Consider the following 18,676-nt stretch of genomic DNA (forward strand, 5'->3'; position numbering starts at 1 on the left):
TACGATTCAAATATTTGTACATATGACGGTAATGAAATTATGTAATTTTTTTTTAATTTTGTGACCATGAAATTTAGAGATTTTTTTATCACTAATGTTCCTATTTTTTTGTTTGATCTGTGTAACATTTCATTTAAATAATATAACTACTAAAAGAACCTCACACGTCAAAAGAACGTATTATTCCAAAAAATATGTATATAAGACTATTTCACTTATCTTATAAAGTAACTATAGTATCCACTATATACATATATAAGGATCCTATACTAATAAGAATATTATTACACAAGTTAAGAGTCTAATACTGTTTTATAAAAACTAAATAAGATAGGTAATATGACAATCTAACTTTAAATTTTAATACTACTCTCATCCTGTCTTGGACCAACTAAAACATCTTCATCTGCTCACACCGTTAAAGTGATCATTGCATTGCAAATAAGAAGAAATACAGAAAAATAGAAAGGGAATGATAAACTAATGTACCAAAAAGTATCATATATCATTTTTATAAAAGTAAACATATAGCACAGATAAATCAGTCAATCCTAAGACATACGATCATTCATTATAGATTTGACCATCCAGATACATATATTAATATCAAACTCTAGGGGTCGAACGTCCATGTATGGTGGAACAAGTTGTCCACCCAAGCTATCACACACAAAGGTTAATCCGTCAAACATATATGGCCAGGAAACAACCTCTAGACTAACAACCTTTTGGTACTCTTCACAATATACCCAATTAAGGATGGCAATTTTACTCGTGGACACGGGTATCCAAGGGTAAAATCCGCGGCGGGTAGTTAGTCCACGGGTATTTACTACCCGCGGGTAACGGGTATTTACTACCTGCGGGTAACAGGTATTTTAATATCCGCTTCTAAACGGGTCGGGTATGAGTAGTATACTACCCGCCCCGCAGATACCTGTTACCCGCAAAAAATAAAAATAAAATTATATATTTTTTAATTAAATTTAATTAAAAATAAAATAAAATTATATTTTATTAGGTTAAATTTAATTAAAATTAAATTTTAATTTATATTTAATTTAATTTATATTATATTATATATATTTTTTTGTAATTTTATTTTAAAAATGTATTAAATATATTTTTTTTATTTTTTGCGGGTATCCGTGGATTTTAAAATACCCGCAGGTATTTTTTAAACGGGTACCCGGGCAGGTAGCGGGTCGGGTTACGGGTAGGAACTACCCATGCCCGACCCGACCCGTTGTCATCCCTATACCCAACCATTCTCTACTAGAGACTAGATCGTTATTAAGAGTGTCAAGACAACCTCTAATATGAAGTCCCTAGATCGATACATACACTATACATAACCAATATAAGAACTTTTCCTTGAAATTCTTCTCATACCACATGTCAATACATTCACAATCATATCATAGTCAATAAGCGTTCTCAATTTCAAATAAACATATATTTATATTATTGAAACCACTTCAAACAACACAAGATTCATTAAACACAAAAAAAAACTACACAACCTCATCATTACCAGATCATACTTGAATAAACATCATATATACTCACAATCATGTTATTAACCAATCATGGTTTCATCATTCACATAATCATATACATTAAGAACACCATAAGAGGTATGGTAAACTTAGTTAAAATTTTGATATTTTTGCTCAACCACCAAATATACTCGCGACAGTACACTCGCTCAGCGACCGACTCTACTCACTCAACAAGAAAAACACTAGAACTTATAGACTTAAAATTCCCCCAAAAGTTGTCTAGTGAGTATATTCTTTCCCAACAACTATCAAGTCAATGAACTCTATGACTTTGACTTTGCCCAACGAGAATAAGCTCGCCCAATGAGTTTGAATAATTCTACAAAATAGGATTATGTAGATTTATGTCATTCCAACCCTACAAAACCAGTTTAACATTGATCATAAATGCTCAAAACAACCAAACATCAACTTATACATAATTCAATTACTTAAATAACCTTAAATGACATCTCAAATATACAACATATCTCTAATTCAACATACAATCACCAACAACAATTCAACCCGTCTAATCCAACTCAATCGGTCATATTTCATCAATCATCTCAATAACACAAACCAACTATCATGCAAACATACAATCAATAATTCAAAGTTGTCCATTAGTTAAAATCAACAATTAAAAGTTATTTATCAGTTAAAATCAAGGTAATTAGCTTCTCTTTCCTTTTAAAGAATCAAATTGCTTTAAAAATGCTAAGACAGCTCCAACGACTCAATGAACTCTATCTGCTCCTACAAGCCACATAAACATGATAAGGGAATACCATTAGTACTACTGATAAAAAAAGAGTCGTATAAAAGACTTAGATGACATATGCAAAGAACCACAACTCACATGCATATGAAGAACGAAACCAACAAAAGAGAGAAGCAGAAAACCAACTTATTTTATCTAAGAAATTAATCAGTCCAAATTAAAGAGCTCTCCGTTAGAATCAATCCTACGATCTCGATTCTTCAATCAGACGAACAAAAATAAGCACTCCCAATAAAAAGTTAAAGAACTCTACAAAAATTATTCATAAAGAAATGATGTGTTTTAAAATTAAAAAAAAAATCTTTCATAAAAAATATATTTATATTAAAATCTTTTAATTTTAAAATAGTCATGTCTCATTATTTTTAAACCATAATTATTGTTAAGATGTCATTCTTTAAGATTTTACAATTTGTATTTAGGAGAAAAAAAATTACTTTTTAATCTTTTTCTCTTTGCTTTGCCACCACTCATTAGTGCATATTATAGGAAATTATATACTATTTGTAAATTCAGATTACCTTTATGATTAATCTTTATTTTTGGAATTCTTCAATTCACCGTCATTTTTCAATCTTGAATTCGAAAGTAAAATATATGAAAAGATACTCTACTAATACTCTAAGTTAATACGTGTGGATAACACTTAATGCAATACTAGAATAAATAATAATATTTATGTTTTATACTTTGAAATAGTTGTCTATTTATATTATTTTTATTGGACCTTTATTTAAATGGGCTTTGGGATGAACTTATATCATTCTTAATGTTGATTTAATTGTTGTGTAGTCATAATGATTGGTTTTAAATGCATACTATCATTTGGTCACCTAAAACATTGTGTGATTATGTTGAGATGTTCTAAGTTTTATGTTTTATCCAATACTGATGATATATAATATTTCAAAAAAAAATATTTATCTATATAAAGATATTTTATACTCCAAAAAATATTTATTAAAAATTCGCCACTAAACACCAATACTTATTAGTCTTACAAATGCTTCTTAAACTTATTTTATGCTATTCGACGTTACTTAATACTTTCTATCAAGACTATGTTCCTAATTTATAGATTTGTTTAACAATGAGTTTAAACTTTATCAAGATTTGACCTTTGCCGTACAATGGTCCATACTCAAATGTATTCCAATTGTGTTGAAAGAATTTTTTTTTTGTGTTATTAAATGTCATGAAGAATAATATTATATAAATTGTATAAATGGATAGTCTTCATGCACCTATTTGTCCCATCACACATTAGTTGTTATGTCTAATTAAAAAATAAAGTTTCACGGATACTTTAGTGGAATGAAATTAGATGCTATATAGTTAATAACAATAAATATATAAATCAAATATATTTGTTTAGAAATGAAGGTATGATAAATTTTCTTAGCTGCCAAAATTTAAAGTTTGTATGATTCAAATAATTTATATCAATTTTTTTTACAGAATAAAGATGCTAAATTATATATATATATATATATATATATATATATATATATATATATATATATTGTAAAACCCTATATAATTAGCAATAATAATTCTGTGATAAACCAGATTTATGCTCGTTATAATCCATGCTTATCCTATTAAATCCCATTTCAAATCTACTTTTAAAATCCCTCTGCTGTGCAATAACACCGTGCCACAACATTCTCTGAAACGCGCACCACTGCACACATTCAGTGCATTAAAAACGCACCAACCTGTGCATGCACGCACGCCACGTGTCGCAGGAGAAGCTTCCAAAAGCAGAGTTTGGTGTGCAGGTGGCAGGCTAGGAGACGCTCGCCTGTTTGACGTGGAATCCACAAAAATCTGAGTTTTGAGAAACTCTCTCTCTCACCTGCACCATTCATCTTCAATCTCAGAAACTTACCCTTTCATCTTCTCCAACTTCTCACTAAGAACCTTCATCTTCTCTCTACCATTACTCACTTCTCTCAACTCCAAACAATTTTCTGAAACCATAGAAACGTTCACGGGCCAGTAAGCTTCGTTTTGATCCGAACCTCTTTTGATCCTGTAACTGGTAAGTTCCCAAGCCATAACCTAGTTCTAGAATTTCTAGGAACACTGTTTCAGTTGCATGCAAAGAGTAAAATCTGAGTTTCTGAGTTCTCTTTGGTTAAACCTAGTTGAGGAGCGTAAGAAAGAGCTTGTCGGGTAGAAATTCGTAGTTGGAGAGAATCAAGTTACACTGTTAAACGTTCACTGCTATCCAGGTAAGGGAAGCTTATATGTTTAAATTTATACTGTATGTTGTATGATCTGAGTTGTATGAATGAAAAATATAAGGTTTGAGTTGTATGGATGATCACTGTTATTGTGCATGTATGAACTGCATGATGTTTGAGCTGTATGGTTGACCACTGTTATGGAATCTGGTTTTTCTGATTTTGATTTATCTGTCATGAGCGATCACTGTTTGCATGGATTGTATATATATTGTTGGTGGTTTGAAACGCATGTTGATTTGATTATGGATGAATGGAGTATGGTTATGGTAGAGTTGGAATGATTAAAATGTTGAAATCTGTATGAGAACTATGTTAATGTGAAATAAATCTGGAATGAAAGTTATAAAGTTTATAAATTTGAAATCTGGAAAATTCTGCTGAGGTTGAGAAAATCTGAAATTTTATTCATCCCCTTTTATAAATGACGCTCGTCACTGTACGGTCTTAAACCGTTCGGTTTTCCTTAAATAAACTTAGAATGGGATTCCTTCATTTGGAAAGAATTCTGCTCGTGAACGAGCGTCCCCATTTTAATACTGGAGAGCGTTCGTCCTTGATTTGCGTTCGACCTTATGTCGAGCGATTGTCTTTGAGAGCGTTCGACCTCATGTCGAGCGTTCGTCTTTGAGAGCGTTCGACCTCATGTCGAGCGTTCGTCTCTAAGAGCGTTCGACCTCATGTCGAGCGTTCGTCTTTAATTGCGTTCGACCTCATGTCGAGCGTTCGTCTTTGATAACGTACGGCTTCATGTCGAGCGTCCACCATTGATAACGATTCGACCTCATGTCGAGCGTTCGTCTTTAATTGTGTTCGACCTCATGTCGAGCGTTCGTCTTTGATAACGTACGGCTTCATGTCGAGCGTCCACCTTTGATAACGATTCGACCTTATGTCGAGCGTTCGTCTTTAATATCGTTCGGTCTCATATCAAACGTTCGTTCTAAATCGCGCAAGGTCTCCTATCAAGCGCTCGTACAATTGAATAATTATCTGATATCAAATAGCGTTCGTCCATACAGTTAATTAACGTTCGTCTTTTTATGAAAGTGGAACATAGAATGAAAATGTGAATTAATGAAAGAGTTAAGGTGTGAGAACGATTTAAGAAATGAAGTTATGATATTGATATTTGAACGAGCGTTCCAAGGAGGAACGACTCTGATTTCTATATTGGATATTGACTTTGGTAAAGTATGACTGTGGATAAGTTAAGACTCGCTGTCCATCCTGATGTTCCGTGATACGCCTCTTCAAGTAGAAGGGGGTATTCATGTGTGGGAACGGCAGGAGGTCCTTAGTCCATAAGTTAACATGGGCGACGTAAGAACGGACTTACCTCGAGTGGCAGCTGTTTGGTGTATCCCAGTTACTACATCACTCGGGTGCAAGGACGCTTGTAACTACACAGATTCATACAGTCCGGACGGTCTGTTTTTTTATATATGTTTCTATATGATTGTTAATTGACATGCTTACATGTTGTATGTGTGGATTGAAATGTAAACTTATTTGATGGTTGTATAAATTAAATATCATAAGCTTACCCTTGCATTTCCTTGTGTTGTCTACTGTCCATGTATGTTCCGTCTTGTCAAAATGCAATGATCATCCGTTGTGGATGTGAGCAGATGGTGGAGCATCCCTTGAGCAAATGCTGGAAGAAGAAATTTTGGATGAAACAAATCTGGTGGAAGTTGATGTGAAGGCCGAGCCTTAGAGCGCTCGTTAGAATAGATCTGTGAACGTTAGTGTAGTTTAAACGTTCGGCCAAGTATTTTGTAAGGTCGTTCGTCTTAAGCTTCTAAGTTTTGTTTTGTCGTACGTTGTTTTATACATTTAAGAACGTTCGTTTCAGATTCTCATGGCCTGCGTTTATACGCCTTCTTTTGTACTGATGCCGTTCGGCTTTTAAATCCTAATTTTAATGCAAAGACTGTTTATGTTACTGTTAATTGTAATTAATTCTGGATTATGGTAATTACTGTATTTTGGGATGTTACATTAGTGGTATCAGAGCAGTTTTGTTCTCTTAAGGACGTTGTAGGGTTATGAGTGCACTGTGTTTTTGCTGTGTACTTATTGCATGTTTAATGAGTTATTGTTATTTAACTCTTGGACATATCTAACGCTAGTTTTTCTCTGTATCCAGAGAACGAATGGCACCTAGACTCCCTCCTCCCCCGCAGCCTAACGAACCTGATGCGTCCAACAACGCTAGGTTGTTGGAGACGGTGATAGACCGCTTACAGCAACAAAATACGACCCTCATGGAGCAGAACGCCACCCTGATGCAGCAAAATCAAGCTGCTATGCAGAGCTTGGAGTCCTCTCGTGCAAATTCTGAGACCACGCAGAGGCAGTTGATGGAGATACTTGCAGCAACTAGAGGTGCGCCTGGAGCATCCTCTTCAAACGCTGCTCAACCGAATGCTGAATGGAGCTTGGAAAGTTTCCTCCAACACCATCCGGCTAAGTTCAGTGGGAAGGGTCTCCCAGATGAAGCAGATCAATGGTTAAGGGATATAGAGAAAATTTTCAATGCCAAGAGATGCCCAGATGAGAATAGATTAGCGTACGCGGAGTATCTGTTAACGGGAGAAGCGAGTCATTGGTGGACGAGCGCGAGAGCCATTCTCGCAGACGCACGACAGCCAGTCACTTGGGAAGTGTTTAGGGCTAAGTTTTATGAAGAATACTTTCCGGACAGCGTTCGGTTTGCGAAGGAGGTAGAATTTCTACAACTGGTTCAAGGAGGTATGTCTGTTTCCGAATACACCAATAAGTTCAAGCATCTCGTCAGATTCAATACCATGGCCACAAGTGAAGTATGGCAGTGTAGAAAGTTTGAAAACGGATTGCGGAGCGACTTGAAAGTGTTGATATCCAGTTTGTGTATCCGAACGTTCCCTGCTATGGTTGAGAGAGCCAAGGTCTTGGAGAGGAACATGGCAGAAGCGGAACGTCAGAAGAGGTCGCAACAAGTGAGTAGAGGACCAATCGTGTCCAGGGGAGGTGCTGTACAGAGGAGACCTCCTTACGCTCGTCCAAATCAGTCTTCTCAGACGAGCGGATCTCAAGCAGTGGTTCCTGTCGGACAGTCTGGACAGGGAAGTGTAGTTTGTTTCCGATGTGGAGGACCACATTATAGGTCTTCATGCCCTCAGTTGGTGGGAGTGAAACAATGCAATCGTTGCGGAAGAAACGGACACTTGGATCACGAGTGCAACATGGGCGGACGTGCAGTAATGAGGCCGCCGAACGCTGGGAGAAATCAGCAGGGAAGAGGTGGTCGAGCCCAAGCTACTGGACGGGTATATGCAATCACTGGAGCGGAGGCAGCGAGCTCAGGTACGCTCGTCACTGGTACCTGCCTAGTTCATGGAATACCTTGCTGTGTGTTATTTGATTCTGGGGCGACGCACTCCTTCATTTCGAAGGCATGTGTTGAAAAGCTGGGGATTTTAGAGAGAGATATGCAGTTCGACTTGGTGGTATCAACACCAGCGGCTGGAGAGCTTAGGACATCTACTGTATGCATTAGATGTCCTATTGTGGTTGAGGGGCATAGTTATAAGGTGAACTTAATCTGTTTACCTTTGAAGGACTTGGAAATCATTCTAGGGATGGATTGGTTGGCTGCCAATCGCATTCTTATTGATTGTGGAGCGAAGGAATTAATTTTTCCTGATGAAGAAGAAGAAGTACTTTCAGTAACGCTCGGTCAGCTGAAAGAAGATATTATGGAAGGCGCGTCTTGCTTCTTGATCATGACGCATGAAGACCGAGAGGGTGCGGATGAGAAGTTTGAGCGTTCGTCCAATAAGTGCACTGAGGGACGAACGGTTTTGGAGGAATTCCAGGACGTTTTTCCAGAAGAAATACCAGGGTTACCTCCTGTGCGTGAGATTGAATTCTCCATTGACCTGGTGACCACAGCAGCCCCTATATCTGTTCAACCGTACCGTATGGCGCCTGCAGAGTTGGTTGAACTCAAAAAGCAGATTGAAGAGCTAATGGAGAAGCAATTCATAAGACCGAGCGTATCGCCCTGGGGAGCGCCTGTGCTCTTAGTAAAGAAGAAGGATGGCAGCTCTCGGTTATGTATAGACTACAGGCAATTGAACAAGCTGACCATCAAGAACAAATACCCGTTGCCAAGGATTGATGACTTGTTGGATCAACTGCATGGGGCAACGGTGTTCTCTAAGATTGATTTGCGTTCGGGATATCACCAAATCAGAGTGAAGGAGGACGACATCCAGAAGACTGCTTTTAGGTCGCGTTATGGACACTACGAGTACGTAGTGATGCCTTTTGGAGTAACAAACGCTCCTGCAGTGTTCATGGATTATATGAACCGCATTTTCCGGCCATATCTGGATAAGTTCGTGGTCGTTTTTATAGATGATATTCTCATCTACTCTAAGACGCAAGCTGAACATGAAGAACACTTGAGGGCAGTGCTGAGCGTGTTGAGGGAAAAAGAATTGTATGCCAAACTGTCCAAGTGTGAATTCTGGATGAAGGAGGTGCAATTTCTGGGACATATTGTGTCCGCTGGAGGGATCTCGGTAGACCCAGCAAAGGTGCGAGCGGTTATGGAATGGGAACGCCCGCGTTCAGTCACGGAAGTGAGAAGCTTCGTTGGTCTTGCGGGCTACTATAGGCGTTTCATATAGGGGTTTTCTAAGATAGTAGCACCGTTGACGCAACTTACAAGGAAGGATCAGCCGTTCGCTTGGACTGATTTGTGTGAGGAGCGTTTTCAAGAGTTGAAAGTGAAGTTGACGAGTGCTCCTGTACTAATCATTCCGGACACGTCCAAGCCTTTTGAAGTGTACTGCGACGCTTCTCATCAAGGGTTGGGTTGTGTACTCATGCAAGAGAGACGGGCTGTAGCGTACGCGTCTCGTCAATTGAAGATTCATGAACGCAATTATCCAACGCACGACCTGGAATTGGCAGCGGTTGTGTTCGCCTTGAAGATTTGGAGGCATTATTTATACGGATCCACATTCCAAGTCTTCAGTGATCACAAGAGCCTCAAGTATTTATTTGATCAGAAGGAGTTGAACATGAGGCAGAGGCGTTGGTTAGAGTTTTTGAAGGACTATGAGTTTGAATTACTCTATCATCCTGGGAAGGCCAATGTAGTGGCAGACGCTCTAAGCAGGAAGACAGCGCATGTCTCATTGATGATGGTGAAGGAGCTGAATTTGGTGGAGAGCTTCAGGGATCTAAGGTTACAGTTCGAATTAGAACCGAATAGCATCAAGTGTTGTAACCTTAGCATATCTAGCGATGTGTTTGATCGGATTTGGATGAAGCAACGCGAAGATGAAGAACTGGTAAAGATCTTAAGCGCGCTCGGTACGGATCAAGCTAAGTGGTTCAATACGGGAACGGACGGCATGTTGCGTTACATGGGCAGAACGTGCGTTCCGAATGATGGCGAACTGAAGAGGATTATTCTGGAGGAAGGTCATCATAGTCGTCTTAGCATACACCCCGGTATGACTAAGATGTATCAAGATCTTAGACGTTCGTTCTGGTGGCCTGGAATGAAGAGTGATGTCGCTCGTTTTGTGGCATCCTGCTTAACGTGCCAACGGGCAAAGGCCGAACACCAGAGACCGGGTGGTTTACTTCAACCACTGGAAATTCCTGAATGGAAGTGGGACATCATCTCCATGGATTTCGTGACTCATCTACCAAGGACGGTTAGGAATCATGATTCAATTTGGGTGATCGTGGACAGACTAACGAAGAGCGCTCATTTCCTGCCCGTGAATTTGAAGATGTCAATGACAAATTTGGCTAAGTTGTACATCAATGAGATCGTTCGTCTTCATGGAGTGCCTTCAAGCATCATTTCTGATCGAGACACGAGATTCACATCTCGGTTTTGGCAATCATTACAAGGCGAATTGGGAAGCAGGTTGCAGATGAGTTCAGCATATCATCCACAAACGGACGGCCAGTCTGAACGTACCATCCAGACGCTGGAAGATTTACTGAGGACGTGCGTCCTAGACCACTTGGGCGCATGGGATGAAGTCTTGCCACTGGTGGAGTTCACGTATAACAATAGCTATCAGTCGAGCATAGGTATGGCGCCGTTTGAAGCTCTCTATGGGAGGAAATGTCGAACGCCACTTTGCTGGTTCCAAGAAGGAGAGAAAGTGCTGACTGGACCCGAGCTCATCCAACAAACGACCGAGAAAGTCAAGCAAATCCAGGAGAGATTGAAGACGTCCTTGAGCAGACAGAAGTCGTATGCAGATAAGAGGAGAAGACCGTTGGAATTCGCTGCAGGAGACCATGTGTTTCTTCGACTCAATCCAATCACTGGTGTAGGACGAGCCGTTCGACCAAAGAAGCTGTCTCCCAAGTTCATAGGGCCGTATCAGATATTGAAGAAGATTGGACCAGTAGCCTATGAGCTTGCGTTGCCTCCTCAACTATCAAATCTGCATCCAGTTTTCCATGTGTCTCAGCTTAGGAGATACATAGCTAATCCTTCTCATGTCTTGGAGCTGGAAAACATTCAACTGCGTCCAGACCGAACGTTGGAGCTACAACCAGTCCGCATTGAAGATGAACGCACCAAGTTATATAAAGGAAAAGATATTCGTTTGGTGAAGATGGTGTGGGACGCTAAGACTGGAGATTCAACGTGGGAAGTGGAGAGTGCAATGAAGGATTTGTATCCGCACTTATTTGCTTGTAAATTCTGAATTTTCGAGGACGAAAATTTTTGTAGTTAGGGAGAATGTAAAACCCTATATAATTAGCAATAATAATTCTGTGATAAACCAGATTTATGCTCGTTATAATCCATGCTTATCCTATTAAATCCCATTTCAAATCTGCTTTTAAAATCCCTCTGCTGTGCAATAACACCGTGCCACAACATTCTCTGAAACGCGCACCACTGCACACATTCAGTGCATTAAAAACGCACCAACCTGTGCATGCACGCACGCCACGTGTCGCAGGAGAAGCTTCCAAAAGCAGAGTTTGGTGTGCAGGTGGCAGGCTAGGAGACGCTCGCCTGTTTGACGTGGAATCCACAAAAATCTGAGTTTTGAGAAACTCTCTCTCTCACCTGCACCATTCATCTTCAATCTCAGAAACTTACCCTTTCATCTTCTCCAACTTCTCACTAAGAACCTTCATCTTCTCTCTACCATTACTCACTTCTCTCAACTCCAAACAATTTTCTGAAACCATAGAAACGTTCACGGGCCAGTAAGCTTCGTTTTGATCCGAACCTCTTTTGATCCTGTAACTGGTAAGTTCCCAAGCCATAACCTAGTTCTAGAATTTCTAGGAACACTGTTTCAGTTGCATGCAAAGAGTAAAATCTGAGTTTCTGAGTTCTCTTTGGTTAAACCTAGTTGAGGAGCGTAAGAAAGAGCTTGTCGGGTAGAAATTCGTAGTTGGAGAGAATCAAGTTACACTGTTAAACGTTCACTGCTATCCAGGTAAGGGAAGCTTATATGTTTAAATTTATACTGTATGTTGTATGATCTGAGTTGTATGAATGAAAAATATAAGGTTTGAGTTGTATGGATGATCACTGTTATTGTGCATGTATGAACTGCATGATGTTTGAGCTGTATGGTTGACCACTGTTATGGAATCTGGTTTTTCTGATTTTGATTTATCTGTCATGAGCGATCACTGTTTGCATGGATTGTATATATATTGTTGGTGGTTTGAAACGCATGTTGATTTGATTATGGATGAATGGAGTATGGTTATGGTAGAGTTGGAATGATTAAAATGTTGAAATCTGTATGAGAACTATGTTAATGTGAAATAAATCTGGAATGAAAGTTATAAAGTTTATAAATTTGAAATCTGGAAAATTCTGCTGAGGTTGAGAAAATCTGAAATTTTATTCATCCCCTTTTATAAATGACGCTCGTCACTGTACGGTCTTAAACCGTTCGGTTTTCCTTAAATAAACTTAGAATGGGATTCCTTCATTTGGAAAGAATTCTGCTCGTGAACGAGCGTCCCCATTTTAATACTGGAGAGCGTTCGTCCTTGATTTGCGTTCGACCTTATGTCGAGCGATTGTCTTTGAGAGCGTTCGACCTCATGTCGAGCGTTCGTCTTTGAGAGCGTTCGACCTCATGTCGAGCGTTCGTCTCTAAGAGCGTTCGACCTCATGTCGAGCGTTCGTCTTTAATTGCGTTCGACCTCATGTCGAGCGTTCGTCTTTGATAACGTACGGCTTCATGTCGAGCGTCCACCATTGATAACGATTCGACCTCATGTCGAGCGTTCGTCTTTAATTGTGTTCGACCTCATGTCGAGCGTTCGTCTTTGATAACGTACGGCTTCATGTCGAGCGTCCACCTTTGATAACGATTCGACCTTATGTCGAGCGTTCGTCTTTAATATCGTTCGGTCTCATATCAAACGTTCGTTCTAAATCGCGCAAGGTCTCCTATCAAGCGCTCGTACAATTGAATAATTATCTGATATCAAATAGCGTTCGTCCATACAGTTAATTAACGTTCGTCTTTTTATGAAAGTGGAACATAGAATGAAAATGTGAATTAATGAAAGAGTTAAGGTGTGAGAACGATTTAAGAAATGAAGTTATGATATTGATATTTGAACGAGCGTTCCAAGGAGGAACGACTCTGATTTCTATATTGGATATTGACTTTGGTAAAGTATGACTGTGGATAAGTTAAGACTCGCTGTCCATCCTGATGTTCCGTGATACGCCTCTTCAAGTAGAAGGGGGTATTCATGTGTGGGAACGGCAGGAGGTCCTTAGTCCATAAGTTAACATGGGCGACGTAAGAACGGACTTACCTCGAGTGGCAGCTGTTTGGTGTATCCCAGTTACTACATCACTCGGGTGCAAGGACGCTTGTAACTACACAGATTCATACAGTCCGGACGGTCTGTTTTTTATATATGTTTCTATATGATTGTTAATTGACATGCTTACATGTTGTATGTGTGGATTGAAATGTAAACTTATTTGATGGTTGTATAAATTAAATATCATAAGCTTACCCTTGCATTTCCTTGTGTTGTCTACTGTCCATGTATGTTCCGTCTTGTCAAAATGCAATGATCATCCGTTGTGGATGTGAGCAGATGGTGGAGCATCCCTTGAGCAAATGCTGGAAGAAGAAATTTTGGATGAAACAAATCTGGTGGAAGTTGATGTGAAGGCCGAGCCTTAGAGCGCTCGTTAGAATAGATCTGTGAACGTTAGTGTAGTTTAAACGTTCGGCCAAGTATTTTGTAAGGTCGTTCGTCTTAAGCTTCTAAGTTTTGTTTTGTCGTACGTTGTTTTATACATTTAAGAACGTTCGTTTCAGATTCTCATAGCCTGCGTTTATACGCCTTCTTTTGTACTGATGCCGTTCGGCTTTTAAATCCTAATTTTAATGCAAAGACTGTTTATGTTACTGTTAATTGTAATTAATTCTGGATTATGGTAATTACTGTATTTTGGGATGTTACATATATATTAGCATTTTTATTATGTGTAATTTAGAATCTTTATTCTGTAAAAAAAATTGATATAAATTATTATTAAGTTTATTGATATATGGATTAAATTTATTAAAATTTGTTATAAGACAATTATAGCTAAGGTTAACTAATTGTTTGATGAATATAATTGCAGACAATTGTCATGTATTATTAGTTTTATTTATATATAAAAAAGAAGTAGGTAGTTGTGCATATTTTAATTGTCATTTTGTAAGTATGTATCTTATATATAAATGCTTTGTATTGGTGGATTCGAATTTAATGAATCACATGTATTGTTTTTTTTTAAATGGACTTAATTAGAAATAGTTATGGGAATAACTATTAGTAGCTGTAAAGTATGTTGGTGGGACACTAATAATTCACAATGAAGAATGATTAGTAATTTTAATGTGAATTCTATTTTATGTATTTAGTTGTTTGTTCATTTATAACGTTTACTGCTACAGCGGGAGGATATAAATTTTTTTAAGTTTCATCTAAGAGAATATTACTTACTAAGAGACTTAACAAAATAAATAATAAAGAAATGAATGATAACGGGGATTAAATTTTATAAAACTATCCGTTTAAAAAGGGGTTAATGATGATGTGTTCACAACCAACACTTTCTTTCTAGAGTTGTCAAAATCGGTGGATCTGGACTATCACAGGTTACTCACTTAGTGAGTCAACCTAACCCGGCTCATTTATTTGAAAAAATTTGAATCCGTTCTCACTCACTACAGGTTGGTGGGTTAAATAGGTTGACTCATTAGTTCATTTGATTATAAATCATGTTTAAAATAAAAAAATTACAATTTTTTTAATTCAAATTTAAATAAATGACACACTAAAATGATGTTAATCTACAAAGACAATTAAAAAAAAAAGTATCATACAATACAAACGTAATCACTTGTCCATTTATAATATTAGAGTTTTAAATAGATAAATTTATAGTATTTTTCTCTCTTAAAACATCTTCTTTATCACTATCTACAATATAATAAAAAATATTAATTAATAATATTGAAACACAAAATAATAAATAATTAAATTAAATTAGCTGGGTTGGTTACTGATCCAGATTATAAGTGAACCAGGTTGAAAACTAACTCGCATAAAAAAATTACATTTTTTTCAAGTCTAATCCAGCTCAAACCCGTGATGAGCCGGATTGGTTGCGGGTTACAACTCATCTTGCCAGCACTATTTTTTTTCTTTTAAAAGAGAAAAATAGTGAATGAAATAAATTATTTTCTTAATTTTTTAACTCTTTAGAGAAAAACTTAATTAATAATATGTTATTTGTTTCAAAATCATATTAAATATAGACAATTTGGTCTTTTATATATACGTGACAAAATTTGTTTATTTTCTACCTTTGAAATGTTATTGTTTTAAAGTTATTTTATTACTTTGTTGTTTCATTTATTGTTATCAAAATCACCTTTATACTTTTGCAAATAATTTATATTAACTAACTTCAATTACATTAGGCTAGTTCTTTAGTTTCATTTTTTTTCATTGAGTTTTACTAACCATGTTTTTATAAGAGTTAATTTGTTAAGAATAGATTCTGTATTTATTTGAAAAATAACTTATGATTTACTTTATCATATCTAATTTATTAACTATTTACTTGAGAATCCTATAGCTTCTTTTATTAAGTAATATTGATATGTATCAACCACAACTTATGAAACCCTTGATTTTACTTTATTTTTTCTTTTTTTCTTTTTTTATATCTTCTTTCACCTCCCTTTACTCTCTCTACCAAAAGTAATTAAAAAAAATGAAATTAATTCTAAATTATTATTATTATTAGTGGTTGTAGTTAAAAAAAAATAAAGTTGAGATTTTAAAATTTATCACCTGGTCGGGTGAGATTATTGTTTTTGAAATTGCATAAATAGGGTTATTTAATGTTTTTATTCTCTTGAATGGTGCAAAATGAATATACATCATCTAGACTTAAGGGAGTGGTGAGAGAAATGTGAAAAAAGATGGTAGGAAATTTAGAAAAAAAAAAAAGAAAGAACAAAAAATAAAACTAAAAGGATTCCAAATTCTAATATCAAAGATAAACCAAAATTTAAAACATTACACTCTTAAATAGAGTTAATGCTAATTTAACCCAAAAGATCAAAATCTCTATACTTAATAAATATTAAAACTCAATTAAATAAAAATAATATATAAAAACAAAAATAAATTATAAACTTAAATATAAAAATGAAATTATTAATGAAACCTAAACTAACATTAAAAAAACTCAAGAGCACATCTACTTATAAGGAGAAAGATTCATTTAAACATCCTGCTAAGTTCATACCTTCTGCACATTCATTTCCCATACATTCGATACTTTTGAATACTTATTCTTCGGCCTTCAACTTCCTTCAATATCGTTTCTTTCAAGAAAAAAACTCAATCTGAATCATGCTCTTTGTATGAAGAAAGTATGAGTCTACCTTATTTTAAACTCTACTATTTTAAAATAGAGAGTATGAGTCTACCTTATTTTTTACAAAATAAATTTAATAAATTTATTTTCTATTTACACATTATAATTCAGTGATATTTTTATTCTAAAATAGAGATTTTTCTAGATAAAGTTGAGGAGGGAATAAAGAAGTCAGTTTTTTTTTGTTAAGCACATAGTTTTGAGGTTCATGATATCATTTTAAAATTAATATTAAAACAACACAGTGTTACTTTTTAAGACAGAAGAAAATCCGACAGTCAAACAAACAACCAAGAGTCAAACACTTCCATTCCTAGCTGTTAGTTAAACTTTCTAAAACGAACAAATGAATATGTTTTGCCAGAAAAGGAAACCTTATAAAACAAACATAATTGTTTCAAACTGCAAGTGGTTGTTGATTCTTAATTCTTATAGTCTAACATTTATCTTTACATGAAAAATAAAACTAAAATAAATGTAGTGTAGTGTGATGTAATTATTCTAATTATTTTTATTAATCTTGCTCTAAACTCTTTTATGATAAAAATGAGAAACTCCTTTACTCACCTTCAGCCCAGAAATTACGTTTGGCAGAAAAGGAAATAAAATATATGGAGTGAGAAACTGATTCTCGTGTGATTGATAAAATTATAATTAACTATACTTTTTAATTCATCAGCTGTTCTCACTTTCAACATATAAAATGCCATGTTAATATATTTCACTCAATGAAATTAGAATATGAAAATTCTGAAAAAGAAAAGAAATTAATTTTATATTCTTCAAAAAGTTAAAATCAATTTTAGTTTTTTTATTTATTTTTCGTAAATTCTTTTTATAATTTTTTTTTCTGAAATTTTATGTTTAACTATATATTTTTATTTTATTTTTCTTGAAGTGGTTATGGAAAAACTTATCTGGGTATATTTTTAATATATGTAAATATTATTTTAGAGATCAAAATTGTCGGAGACAAAAATTGAAATTTAAGAAAACTAAAACTTAATTATTATTATTATATATAATTAAGAATTATTGGGATTTAAGCGTAAGTCTAAATGAATAGAGAAAGAAAATCCATAAATTTATTTTTCTTGAGATTTTTTATTAAAAATGGTATTAATATTTTATATGGATTTAAGTATTTTCAATGATTTTTTTCTTTTGAAAAATCTATAAATAATGTTAAAGTCGATAATTAATACTAGTGATTGACTCGTACTAATACAATATAATCCTTATATAAATATTTCAAAGTAAGAGTTTTTCAATAAGATAAACATATTTAAAATTTAATAATTAAACTTAACGTTATTCAAAAGTATATTATGATGACAATATAAATAATGCCGGATTGATTATTTATATAAATATTTAAAAATTTATTAAATAATTATGTGTATAATATATACTTCTATGCTAATCTTATTTATTTATTTTTCTTTACATTTTATTTAATATATCTTTTTAGTAATCACCTTTTTAAATTTAAATAATATAATAACAAGATTATTTTATAATTTTATCTTTTTAATAATTACTTTTTTAATTCAAATATTTATTTATTATAAGAATTCATTTAAAATAAAAATTATATAAACTATTTATTTATACAATTATCTGTAATAAAAAATCTTTATAGTTTAATAATTTTTTATTACTATAAAAATAGTGGGCGCGCGCTAAAATATGTATTTTTGCTAGTCAAATCAAAGAAAACTGAATAATAATTTAAAACAACATATTTTTTTTTAAATGTCAAATAACATAAAACAATTTCAAATGAAGTTTTAAAATAAAATATTAAATAAATTAAAAATAATTTAGTAATTTAAAGTAAAAATGACTATAAAGACTATTCGCTTAATTTATATATTTTCCTCTCCCATTTCAAAATTTGAATAATACCAATATTGATACACCTATTCTCTTAATTTGGATATTCTTCAGACGTATTGAAACAATTTTTTTTAATTAAAAATTTCTACGAGTTTATTTTTTGTATGTATCTATATCATTATAAAAAAACATTCTTATAACTGTTTTAAATGACTGTTTAGTTAAAAATTCTATCATTTAACAAATTAAAAAAATCCTTATTTAATAAAATAAATAA

General features: G+C 34.8%; 1 protein-coding gene across 1 annotated transcript; it reads left to right on the forward strand.

Annotated features, from left to right (window-relative positions):
* The first annotated feature begins 6,733 nt into the window (after positions 1-6,733).
* LOC128194386 (uncharacterized) lies at positions 6,734-9,256 on the forward strand. Its single transcript, XM_052869970.1, has 3 exons — positions 6,734-8,152; positions 8,438-8,617; positions 8,786-9,256. Exons 1-3 carry the CDS (start codon positions 6,734-6,736, stop codon positions 9,254-9,256), a joined length of 2,070 nt encoding a protein of 689 aa, XP_052725930.1.
* The last annotated feature ends 9,420 nt before the right edge of the window (positions 9,257-18,676 follow it).

The sequence above is a fragment of the Vigna angularis genome, chromosome 10, assembly GCF_016808095.1.
Source record: "Vigna angularis cultivar LongXiaoDou No.4 chromosome 10, ASM1680809v1, whole genome shotgun sequence".
NCBI lineage: Eukaryota > Viridiplantae > Streptophyta > Magnoliopsida > Fabales > Fabaceae > Vigna > Vigna angularis.

Bases quoted from the DNA above. Each gene is read 5' to 3' on its own strand.
- LOC128194386 (XM_052869970.1), top strand. From the start codon at position 6,734: ATGGCACCTAGACTCCCTCCTCCCCCGCAGCCTAACGAACCTGATGCG. The intron at 8,153-8,437 runs GTGAACTTAATC...GAGGAATTCCAG, and splicing joins TTGAGGGGCATAGTTATAAG to GACGTTTTTCCAGAAGAAAT. The intron at 8,618-8,785 runs GTATCGCCCTGG...GTGTTCTCTAAG, and splicing joins AGCAATTCATAAGACCGAGC to ATTGATTTGCGTTCGGGATA.